General features: G+C 39.7%; 1 protein-coding gene and 1 long non-coding RNA gene across 7 annotated transcripts in view; one reads left to right on the forward strand and one right to left on the reverse strand.

Annotated features, from left to right (window-relative positions):
- Nucleotides 1-6,787, reverse strand: part of PINX1 (PIN2 (TERF1) interacting telomerase inhibitor 1) — an 87,712-nt gene extending 80,925 nt beyond the window's left edge. For 2 of the 4 annotated variants that reach the window (XM_045462184.1, XM_045462196.1), the window contains exons 1-2: nt 6,638-6,787; nt 546-655 (exon numbers count right to left, since the gene is read on the reverse strand). In XM_045462184.1, coding sequence (XP_045318140.1) covers nt 546-655; nt 6,638-6,656 — 129 coding nt within the window. In that variant the 5' untranslated portion in view covers nt 6,657-6,787. Of the gene's footprint in view, nt 1-545; nt 656-2,552; nt 2,659-5,980; nt 6,088-6,637 lie in introns of all 4 variants that reach the window. The other 2 variants (XM_045462207.1, XM_045462217.1) reach the window with 2 other exon arrangements.
- LOC123589718 overlaps nt 1-12,548 on the forward strand; it is a 65,302-nt gene that overhangs the window by 8,694 nt on the left and 44,060 nt on the right. The window contains exons 1-2 of one of the 3 annotated variants that reach the window (XR_006708439.1): nt 6,870-7,288; nt 8,874-8,983. This is a non-coding gene — a long non-coding RNA (uncharacterized LOC123589718). Of the gene's footprint in view, nt 1-6,869; nt 7,289-8,873; nt 8,984-12,548 lie in introns of those variants that run through there. The other 2 variants (XR_006708441.1, XR_006708440.1) reach the window with 2 other exon arrangements.

A 12,548-nucleotide genomic window follows, 5' to 3' on the forward strand; every position in this document is an offset into this window, starting at 1 on the left:
GAAGGAAAAACAGGGGGGAGAGCAGTACTGTGGAAGCCAAGACACAAGTATTGCAAGAATAGTCCAGTATGTCCAATGCTGCTAAGGGATTAAGTAACGTGAGAATAAAAAAGGATCCACTGGATTGGGAACAAAATCATTAAAGGCCATCACAAGAACCATTTAAATACAAAAGTATCACCAGAAACCCATTTCAGCCAGGAATAAATAGTGTGAGGAAAATGGGAAAATGTATATTCTGAGCTATAAAGGGGAACAAAATATTACTCTTAGCAATATAAAAACACTGATGGTTAAGTATGATTCCAAGTGCAGCTAATTAAAAGGCACAATCTATGAAAGATGCTAATCACAGCAATTTAAATGATAAACGAAGAGAACTGACCTTTATGTTCAATTCTAATTTTATCATGACAATTTAGTTATGTCTCCAAAATCACTTACTGATCAAAAACACAAATTTCTCCCAGTGTCCTAAGAAAGATGCATTCTCCTGATTTGCCTTTATGCATGGCTCCAATTTCTTTTGCTCTTCTCCAACATACCTTTCCTTTAGACCACCCCATCTTCTCTAGCATCCTCTGGCCAAACTTGGAATCATCATTGCTCCAGGCAGTGTTTCTCGGATCCACAGCCCACTTCTGCTTCCGCCGACCTGCAAATGACAAAGTATCTTATCAGCAATTTATCTTTTAAACCTGGAAAACACTACACAAATACACACAAAACCTAATACGTACACACATATTTGCATAAAATACGACAAACAATATGTTTTATTAAATACAGATATCACATTCAGCATTCAATGAAATATCATCAGATTGGATCACTTACCCTGGTTTTCCCAGTAACTGCTATATTCTCAATATACAAACTGGCCTAAGATAAAAAAAACAGTGTTCCCTCCAAATGTGACAAATAGAAATACATGACATACCATCAGTTGGCCTTCCACACTCAGCTAAAGGCAGCAACTGTAAGCACTTGTCAACACCAGTGTCATCATCACCACCAGCAGCATCAGCCACTACAGCTTCCGGTGCCATACGTTATGTACCAAATGTTATCCATATATTGTATTCGATTTGCACAGTAACCCAATGAGGATGGAAATTCTTACCTCCATTTTTCAGATGAGGAAATCTGAGGCTTAGAGAAAGAAATGTACCTAATGCCCCCAAACAAATATCAGAGCCTCTATACAAAGCAAGGGCCTACTGACATCAAAGCTTATATTCTTAATCCACATTATATAACGGTCATTATGATCTTGGGGAGAGTCAACTGTACCCTCCACACATGTGATCTACACATAGTTATGATGTCATCCCTTATTACTGAAATGCCCTAGAGACACATGACCCCTTCTCTGAACTTCCAAAATAAACTATCTGCTTCTTTTCTGGCATTGAACACACATTCTTCTGTATTATGACTACTAATATCCTTCTCTTATGTTTCCTATGAGACCATCATCTCCTTACAGCTTACATTTGTGTGCTCTTCTTTTTCATGCTTCATTGCAAGAAGTAGAAAACGCTATGCCCACAGCAGGCACTCAGGAAATATGTGAATGAATGTATGAGTGAATTCAAAAGAAAGAAGGAAGAAAAAAGGAGACAAGAGGAAAGGAACGAAGGAAGGAAAGAACATAATTAAGGGAACTGCTTTGAATCTCTTCGTATTAAGTATTTTTTAATGCATACAAATAATTGACTGTTGGGAACTCAAATTTATCAGTATAGGTTTATGGAAAATTGCTGCAGAGATACAGAACCTCAAAAAGTTCACAGAACAAGAACACGAAGTCCTAAAGTAAATTGTGGCCAATTGAGAAATTTGGAGGTCAAGGTGTGCTTATTGTTCACCTACTGCAGCAATCAAAGCACAGTATCTCACTATCAACAACAGTCTTATGCTTGGCAGTCTCTTAACTCCCTGCGTCCCCTCCTCTTTCAAGGAAGGCAGAGTGTCACATGCTGCACCTCATTTGGACGTGTCTAGAGTCTTGGAAGCTTGATTACCCTACGTTCTACAAACGGACCTTGGGTTGAAGGTTCTAGAAGGGGAGCACAGCTACTAGTATACCCTTGACAGAAGAACAGTCCTCCTCTATCCCTTTTCTAAAGGGGAAGGTCACCCTCTTCAACCTATTGTGCAGCTTCAGGAGGGACACACATAGAGCAGTGGGGAAGGGGACACCCGCCTAACCAGCCAGGTCAGCCAAATCGACCCTGGCAATCAATGCAGTGACAGATGTCACAGCCAGATCACCCTCACATCTTCACAACATAATTTAAAAATAATACAACCTCCAGTGAGAGGCTTACTGTATAACATGTAAAATCAATAAAGGGACCCAAAACTACACACATCCAAACAAAAGTAAACTTTTTATAAGCATGCAGAAAAAGCAAAACAAGTTGGGCTCAAATCTACAGTTTTGCAAGAAAAAGGTGACCCCAAAATGTTAACCATGACTAAGTTACCACTTTACCTATCTTAGTAAATACAGAGAATAACATTGCCTCTGCTAATGAACAACATACCAGATATGAGCCTTCTTAGCCATGTTCTCTTTGTAAGGCTGCTTACTGGTAAGTGTCAGCGTTCATGTCTCTCCACAGCGGTGCCTGCCAGGGATTCTAACTGGGGCTTATATGAAAAAGACATTTCTGAGAACGAATGAACCCACCTTATGCAATAAGAACTCCAACACTTTATGTTACATACACATACACAGCAGACTGTAATAATACTTATACAAAAGATCACCAAGGTCAGTCCCTCTTCCTTGCAGAAACGTCAGGTATCCTCAAATAAAGGGGTAGGGCAGGGTTTCCCCAGTGAGAATGTTAAATCAGGGGAGCTTCCCATTAAAATAAAATAGAGCAACACTGTGTGAAACAAAATTTAATAGTGTTCCATATTAGAGACTTTCCCAGAACATTTCATATGCAGATGTGTAGATCCTCTAAGGGCAAAGCAGGCATGCTATGTTTCCCAAATTTATTTGATCCGAACCCTACTTCACTGGAAGGCTTTTCAGGCTCTAGTGCTGTAGAATTTCCAGGTTTGGGAAATCCTGGCAAGGAAAAGACTGTCACTGGTCTGTTCAGATTGGATCAACTTTTACATGTGCTTTGTTATTCTTATTCCACAATCATTCTGCGCTTAGATGTCAACTTTGTTAACCCTGTGTGCAGAAGAGAACATAGCAGGCCTCACTACTAACCTTCAAAAGGCTTGCTTACAAGGCTGGCACCTTGGCTGGGAACCTGGCTTTCAGGAGGGTTCCAAGCATTCTCGGAATTGGTGAGTGGCTCACTATGCCTAATTGTTAATACAAACAATATGGTTTATACTGTATACTTGGCTTTCCTTCTGGGAGTCTGGAGCACTGGGCCTCAGGGTTGAGTACCCTGAATCTGCAGAATCACTATTTAGGATGATGTGTTCTGCCATCCGCTAGCCAGACTCCTCCTATTTGGAGTTCTAACTTTAGATGGTTCCATCAAGACTTTTTGGGGGTAACCCCAATAAATAACCCTTTTCTTTTTTTTTTTCTGTTGAAGCAAAGTTTAATAGCATTTTTAATAGAGAAATTATAAAAATAATTTATAATCAAGTATATAAATCATTTTTTTGCTATATTTTTTACCTAGGTCACATTAGAAAGCCTTATTTGACTCTAGATTATATAAATATCCAACTATATTTTCCAACTATTTAATCCTTAAGTATTTTTGTTGAGATATAATTCACAAACCATAAAATTCACCCATTTAAAGTGTAGTATTCATTGGTTTTTAGTATATTCATGGAGTAGTACCATCACCATTACCTACTTAAAGAATATTTTCATCACCCCAAAATAATTACATTTAAATATGATTAAATATAATTAATTTTGAATTAATTTTTATATACATGCTAAATAAGAGTACAGCTTCATTCTTTTGCTTGTGAACATCCAGTTGCTTGAGCACCGTTCTTTGAAAAAACTATTCCTTCCCCATTGAATTGTCTTGGCACTCTTGAAAATCAATTGAGTATAAATATAACGGTTTATTTCTAGACTCTCAATTCTATTCACTTTTCAATTACTCCATGCCTAATACCACATGACTTATGCCAGGATTCAGCTTACTCTGAAAGGTGTGTTGAGTCCCAAAAGCCAGGGACAGAAGTTTTGTCTTTTTTTTCTTTTTCAAAGGACACTTTCAGATATTCAAGAGCTCAAAATATACCATCCATGTACCATGTATTCCTATTAAAAAATTATTCAAGACATAGTCAAAGTTAAAGAAACTGCAGTATAAAAATCTCAATGCGATGAGCACTAAAATCCATTAACTATAGTGTGATTTGACTATAAATATGACTAGAAGTGTCAAAAATTGTCTCGAAAAGGAAAGAATCTAAGAAAAGAGTAATATCTTGATAAAAATCCAGGTCTAAAACTTCAAATGATATAAAGACTAGGAAGTGAGATCAATAAATTAAATTCTTGTCTTACATAGGGGGAAGTTTCGGTAAGCTAGATTTTTTGTCTTACACAAAGGAGACCCAATAAAATAACACTTGATAATTACAGAAATAATAAATAAAAAATATATTTCAGAAACACAAAGAAAACTACTAGATTTTACAAATAGGTTAAGTGCCTATAGCAAAAATAAAACAAAATATAGTATATATGGCAAGGGAAAACAGAGGAAATAGCATGTGCTTAATGAATTGAAAATGTTCACTAATGTTAAGTGGAGGAAAAACCAAAACTGTACCTACAGAATTAAGAATCACCCCAATTTTATAAACTAACAGAAAATAGAATTGCTAGGCAGTGAAATTATGAGTATGGGGCTTTTCTTTGCTTCTATTTTCTTACTTCTAAAATGAGAACATCAGTCCTAAATATCTAATCACAAAAGATGCCACAAACTATACTTAGCAAGTTATTTTAAAAGATAACACAAAATATAATATTATGCCAAAGATTTGAAAATTTGGGGTGCTTGGGTGGCTCAATCAGTTAAGCATCTCACTTCAGCTCAGGTCATGATCTCGCAGTTCTTGGGTTTGAGCACTGGGGTATGTGCTGACAGCTCAGAGCCTGAGCCTGCTGGGATTCTGTGTCTCCCTCTCTCTCTGGCCCTCCCCGGCTCACAACTCGTTTCAAAAATAAATAAGCATGAAAAAAAACAAAAGATTTGAAAATTTGGAGTCATGGTGGGGAGAGAAGAACTCAAAATACCCTTGCAATCATGCAACTTGAATTACTGATGTCTACAGACACTATTTCATGCATCTACAGCAAGCATTTCATACTTTGAAATATTTTCACATTCACCACTTCATTGATTTTTTTTAAGCCAACCTAGTAATGAAGATAATAAAAGTAGTTTTTAATAGTCCCACAGAAACTGATCATGGAAAGAGACATAAATGAACAGCAGAGCCAGGGCCAACGTGCATGCTGTATTAAGCACACATCAGAAAATATTAAAACCAGAAAAGATCTTAGCAGCCCTAGTTTTACAAATGAAGAAACAGCCCACAGAGTCACGGTCTAGAACATATCCTTTTCTGTAAGTCCCTATTTAAAAACAATAGAAAACTGCTGGTCCTAGTGACAAAAAAGTTAAGATACGAGATAACTAGATCAAATTTGTCACTTTCTAGCTCAGTGACTCGGGGCAAATTATTTTCCTCTGCACCTCGATTTCATCCCCTGTAAAACTGGAACTCCCTGTAAAACTGTTTAATCCTTGCGTTTTGTGTTCCCATTCCTCCACCTTCTTAGATAAGAGGATGCTGATAACATTTATTTCACAGAATCCAATGTGGTTGCTGTAGGTCTGTTCAAGCGGTTTCTGTTCATTGCTCACTATACACTTCCAAAAAGTTATGGGCCATGTTTTCATGGCCAAAGCACGACTGCCATCTGGTGGCAGGAAACCTTAGCTACAGATACCGCTCAGAAGTCAAATAGCCTCTCCAGAGGGAGGGAATTGATGAACTTCACAAAGTGGTGATGTCAGAAGCAAACTGAAGCAGGACGCGGCGTTACAGCCAACACTCCTGTCACACAAGAATGTTAACATTTCCAACTAAGCCCAACTAAGCCAGTCTTACTTAGAATCACTCATTAGCCCTGCATCCCCTAAAAAAGGCTAACTTCCTGCGTTTGACGCTTTTAACCCCTTTGCTTTTCTTTTTCTGGGTTCAATAAACCTTCGAGAACGGGATTTCACTGCCTGAAGAGATTCTGCTGGCCCAGCCGCCTCTTTTTAACCAGAAGAAGCTGAGGGCCGGCGAAGTGAAAGACCAAGTCAGGGTTCCTACGATCGGCGTTCTGGCTCCCATTCGAGCCCACCGCGCGCGTGCCCAGATCTGAGCTTGAGGACAAAGTCCCACGTGGACACTGGCAGTCTCTTTCACTAACCGACCGGTAGCTAACCTGGGGAAGGCTGCGCCGGGAAATCTCTGCGGCAGGCAGGGCGAGCCGAACCGGGGTTACCCAGTCCCCTGGCATCCCCCGCCCCGCTGCGCGCCGGAGACCCGCACCCCGCACCACTTGGTCTGGCCGGGCGCGTCACCTGGAAACTTCACCCTCGCTCCCTCCACTCACGCTCAGCCAGCATTGACATGTCGAGAGCCTGTGACGCCACGAGCCTCCGGACCTGAGAGGTGGCGGCGACCAACCTGCCGGCTCGCGGAGAAGTTGCAACCACCAGACTCGCAAACCAGGTGGACTGCAGCGGCCGAGGCGCGTGCTGGTGACGTCAGTGGGCCGCGACCGGCCCTCAACCACGTGGCGGCGAGTGGGCGGGACACGGGCCTTCTGGGGGAGGGGCGGGCCGGGGAGAGTATATTCCGGAAGGTGCGGGCTTGCGGACACCCAGGGGGAGAGGTCAGAGGTCTCCGGGTCTAAAGCAGGTGGAGGGGAGGGTGTGGGTTTATTCGCATGAGCAAGTTCCTGAACTAAATGATTGCCTACGTGTAAACGCTTCTAAAAGCGTCTGCCACAGAGCAAGCGCTCAATAGGGTTACCTGTGTCACTCTCAGTATTAATAACTAAATGCCAAGAGTGGTGGTTTCTGGAAGTAAAACATGAACTCTGCCTTCCGCTCAGAATCTCCTGAGGAAAAGAAACATGTAAACAATAGTTCTTAGGGCCGCCTGTATTATTAAAACGGTGTGTATGAGGAGTTTGACAAACTCACCTGGAGGGGAGGACTTTGCAGTATGGTGTCCCACCTCTGCCCTCTGAGGTAGATAGGTAAGTAGACACATAACTACGAATCTATCTGTGGGATCCCAAGTTAATAAGATAACTAAACGTGGCTAAAATGTTGTCTGTCTTTAACATGATGTCTTCAACAAGACTAATAGTTTTTTTCAATATATAATCCTCATAGAGATGTCATAGACGCAAGAAATGGTGGAGTTGAAACAAACCATGGAAACCATTAGTCTATCCTGCATTCGTCCAAATGCAGTCCCTTTTATAGGATTCCTTTTTTGTCTCTGACTGAACATCTCCAGGAAAGGCAGCTCACCAAATCACAAGGCACAACCATTCCTTACTATTCACTGCCACACTCAACAATCTGAGTTTAGTTTTGACCTAGACCACACCAGCAGTGATGCAAACTTCTGTCTCAATGTTTCTGACCATCAAAGAGACAAAATTATCTTCCTGCAATCATATACCAACGTATGTGGTGCTTGAAAATGCTGACTTCCTGATCAATTCACTATTGTCCACTCTCATGTAACTACCTTCTATCTTCTCCTATCTTATCAAACAGATCAGCTAATTATCCAAAGACTTGGGTGATCCTGCCTTTCTCATTTGGAGCAAGTCCAACTCCCTACTTTACTCCTGTTTTCTGCGTCACAACTTATGTGCTCCCTGACTTAGTTATAAAAGTTACATTGATTTTGCCTCTCCTCTTTCCCCTCGGTTCCTGGGTATTCACTGCTAGCAGCAACTATTCTTTTGTATTTCTTTTTTCTAATGTTTATGAAACTAGGTAAGTTTACCTTGATGGTCTAGACCCCTAGTTAAAGGGAAACTTCATCTAGAACAGGAATCTAGTCCTTCATACAGCTTCTCTTGGCACCTAGGATGCTCTCTTTATGTTCTACTCATGAGAAGAAAGCCTTCTATCTATATAGTCACCTGAAATTTGCGGAGAGTCACATGTCCCTCCTCTCTTTCTGACAGTCTCCTTGCCAGATTTTCATTAGAACTCCCCTGGAGACTGAGACACTTCAGTTAAAATTCACAAAACGGCCCCTACCGTACTCAAACTATTCTGCTAGGTGTCTATGTGCATACAGAGATGATTATGATAAAGGCCAAGTTCCAGAGTGCATGTTATAATGGGAAAAAACTATTGTTAAGTTTGGGCTTTAAAAAATGTATATAGAACCCTATGTGTATTTTTAAATTGTCAGTTGGGAGTGGATACTGTACTTTTAAGAACAAGGTGATTCAGGGGCACCTGGGTGGCTCATTCGGTTAAACGTCCAACTTCAGCTCAGATCATAATCTTGCAGTTCACAGTTCGAGCCCATGTCAGGCTCTGTGCTGACAGCTCAGAGCCTAGAGCCTGCTTTGGATTCTGTGTCTCCCTGTCTCTCTGCCCCTGCCCCAGTCATGCGCGCACTCTCTCTCAAAAATAAATAAAAACATTAAAAAATTTAAAAATAAATAAAAATAAGACACATCAGTATAAGACATTCAGTCTTATTCTTCAGTCTCTTTCTTGGCAGACCCTCTCAGAGCAGTGCTTCTCAACCTTTAATGTGCATGTGAATCATCTGAGGATCTTATTAAAATGCAGTTTCTCATTCAGCAGGTCTGGGATAGGACCAGAAATTCTGCACTTCTAACAAGCTTCCAAGGATGTGGGTGCCGATGATCCACAGACCTTCCTTTGTGCAGCAGGCCATTAAACAACCAAAGGTATGAATGAACGCAGGGTTAAAATATACCTTTTTTTTTTTTTCTATTCAAGAAAAGTACTTTGCGAAGAATACCTTTAGGTAACAAATGCTTTCAATATACGAAAGAACTGAACCTAGAAGTTACTTGGATAAGTCATCTGACATAGTCCCCCACCTTCAGGCAAGCAAAGACCAATGTCAGAGATAGATGATTGCTACTTCTTTTCCTTAGCTCTGGCAAATCTCAGTCAACACCCCACCCCCCCCACACACACACACTCCACATACATACAATTACAAAAGCTAGTTACACATTCTGTACAATCACAAAAAGGAATTCTCATATGCTGTACTACATCTTTATATATCAGATGTATCACTAAAATTTTTATCTGTAAAAGAAATAGAACTGAATCTTGCCAGTTAAACTTAGCCCAGTCCTAAGAGGCACCAGGCTGATAACAATGGAGGAAGAAAAAAGCAGTCAGAAAATATTACAGAGCCTAAATTCTGCTACCAGCTTGGAGTGTGATCTTGAGAAAGTCATCTTGAAATGACCTCTTTTTATAACACTGATCCAATCTATGAAAAAAGAATTATCACTGAGATTATTTCCATCTGAAAGACTTTCAGAAAATTACTTTGATCAGAAAAGCATAAGTCAGTGATATGAACATTAAAGGGACTATAATATCATAATATTTGAGATCTAGGATTCTTTTTTTTTTTTTTGATGTTTATTTATTTTTGAGAGAGACAGAGACAGAATGCGAGTGGGTTAGGTGCAAAGAGAGAGGGAGACACAGAATCAGAAGCAGGCTCCAGGCTCTGAGCTGTCAGCACAGAGCCTGACGCGGGGCTTGAACTCAAGCCGTGAGATCATGACATGAGCCGAAGTTAGACGCTCAACCGACTGAGCCACCCAGGCGCCCCAGAGAGCTAGGATTCTGAAGCCACACTTTCTGGGTTCAAATCTTAGCTCTGTCACTTACTAGCTTTGGTAACCTGCTGTGTATCTTGGGCAGATTACTTTACCTCCCTATTCCTCTATTAAGAGAAATAATGAGATGATACATGTCAAGTGCTTAGAAAGGCACCTGACGCATAGGAAACACTCAACATAATACTCAATAAGGCACTATTATAATTTTAAAGGAAATAGAGGTTAGGATGATTATTTCAACAAATATTTATTGTTTCAGAGATTGTGCTTGGTGCTGGAATTACAAAAGTGAACAAAACAGTCATGACCCCTACCCTCATTGAGTTTGCAAAGAAGAGAGACATTACCATAAATATAGAATTAGACCTGAAGGTAAATGTTGTGAAAGAGAAATACATGTGGCTAGGACAGAATATAAGAGGGGATTTAACTTAGGAAAATTAGAGAAAGCTTCCACAAGGAAGTGACAAATGAATTAAAACATGGACTATTCCAGGACTTGATGTGGCTAGAATTCAGAGCAAGGGAAAACAAGGCCACAAAATTGAATAAGGGGCCAGTTCTTACAAGGCATTGTGGGTCATAATAACGGTCTGGGTCTTTGTCTCAAGAGCTATGGGAAGCCACTGAAGAATTTTTAAGTAGGGGAGTAACACACATTATAGCTTCTAAAAGTTCCCTATGGCTGTTGTAGGGGCCGAACACATTGAAGGGAGAAAGGTATATATGGGAAGACTGATTTGGGAGTTGAGAGAGAGAAAGTTGTCAAGAATAATCTCAAAATTTCTACAACTGAAATGGTGGTATTTGGGAGTGAGGAATAAAATAACTCAGTTTTAGATATGAGATGATTGACGTGTCTTTGAGTATGAACCTCATCAGTTAGACATAGGTGTCCAGAGCTCAGAGAACAGGTTGGGCTAGAGATAAAAATTGGGAATCATGCAAATGTAGATGTTAAAGGAAGCCATGGACCATAATGTGTGCACCCAGAAGGCACATGGAATGAGAATAGCAAAAGGCCAAGCTTTGAGGAAGTGTAAATTTAATAGCCAGAAGAGAATAACAAGACTCCTAGGAGAGATAGAAGGAGCTGCTGTAGAGGTAAGAGGAAAAGCAGGGAGGGAAATGTTTAAGATAACGATGAAGTGATCAGCAATGTTGAAAGCAGCAAGAGATCAAGTATGAATACTGATGATTTTTATGTAGCAGTGAACCAATTTCAATGCTTCTGAAAGTCTCCTTTGGAGACTAGGTGATTAAAAAAATAAAAGAGGAGATTTAGAGTTCTGCAAGCAAAAGAGAATCCTAAACAATCAAGGAATCTACATTTCTTTTCCCCAATTTCCCCTCCACACACACTAAAAAGAGAGCTACTGTTTGAAAGGGCACTTTGCTACACTGAGAGTAAGTGGCACTCTTGCACTACGCCTTAGCCAAGAGCCTGTCCATGAAATTAATAAACAAAAATAGTCTTCATCTATACAAGGCTTCTATGAGAAGAAAACAGAAAGTGGGAATTGAAACATTTCAATGGATGAAAATCTACCCCTGTAAAAACAACCAAAACCAGAAGAAAAGTATAGATAATACCCCATATCAAATTAATTACTTGGTGATGTGGAGGGGAAAAAACAACTCTGAATTGGAAATTCAGACTCACAGGAACAAAAAACAGAAAGAAATCAAATGAGAGTTGATTGTACACAGGAAAGAAATGGAAGTAAAAAGGCACAACCGTATCAGAAGTGATGACAAGATTACAAGATGCCCAGAAGAAGCTATTCAAATTAAAAGTTAATAAGAGATATTGAAGAAAGCTAAGAGAATGAAAATAAAATTTAAAAAGGAATTTAAAAAACTGTCAGGAAGCTGTTGAAATGGAAGAGAGGCAAAGAAGATCTAACAGACATATATAAAATTGGAGTTCCTGAAGAAGAAAAAGAAAACAATGGAACAGAACTAACATTTACAACTATAGTCCATAAAACTTTCCAGAAATAAAAGAGGATCTGATTCTACATATTTAAAAAGTCCATCAAAAAAATTTTTTTTTCAATAAGATGTCCATCAAATACTTGGGAAAACTAAGCCACAACAATCAACTCCAAGACATATCCTAGCAAAACTATTAGACTTTTTCAAAAAGAAAAATCTTGGGGCGCCTGGGTGGCTCAGTCGGTTGAGTGTTCGACTTCGGCTCAGGTCATGATCTCATAGTTCATGAGTTCAGGCCCTGCATCAGGCTCTGTGCTGACAGCTTAGAGCCTGGAGCCTGCTTCTAATTCTGTGTCTCCCTCTCTCTCTCTGCCCCCCTGCCCCACACACACTCTGTCTCTCTCTGCCTCTCAAAAATAAAGAAAACTAATAAAAAAATTTAAAAAAGAAGAAAAATCTCTAAGCAAGGTAATAATAATAACATGTAAATAGTAAGTTAATTAATGAACATAATTGCTTAAAATAATAAAGGCAAAAGATTAAGTCAACATAAGGCCTCTCAATATCAACGTAGAAAGCAAGACAACCATGGAGCAGCAATTTTAAGACACTCAAGGAAAGAAAATATGAATCAAGAATTTTATATCCAGCCTAGGTACCCTTCAAGTGTCAAATCTGTAGAAAACCAGTTTTAAACTTGCCA

The sequence above is a fragment of the Leopardus geoffroyi genome, chromosome B1, assembly GCF_018350155.1.
Source record: "Leopardus geoffroyi isolate Oge1 chromosome B1, O.geoffroyi_Oge1_pat1.0, whole genome shotgun sequence".
NCBI classification, from domain to species: domain Eukaryota; kingdom Metazoa; phylum Chordata; class Mammalia; order Carnivora; family Felidae; genus Leopardus; species Leopardus geoffroyi.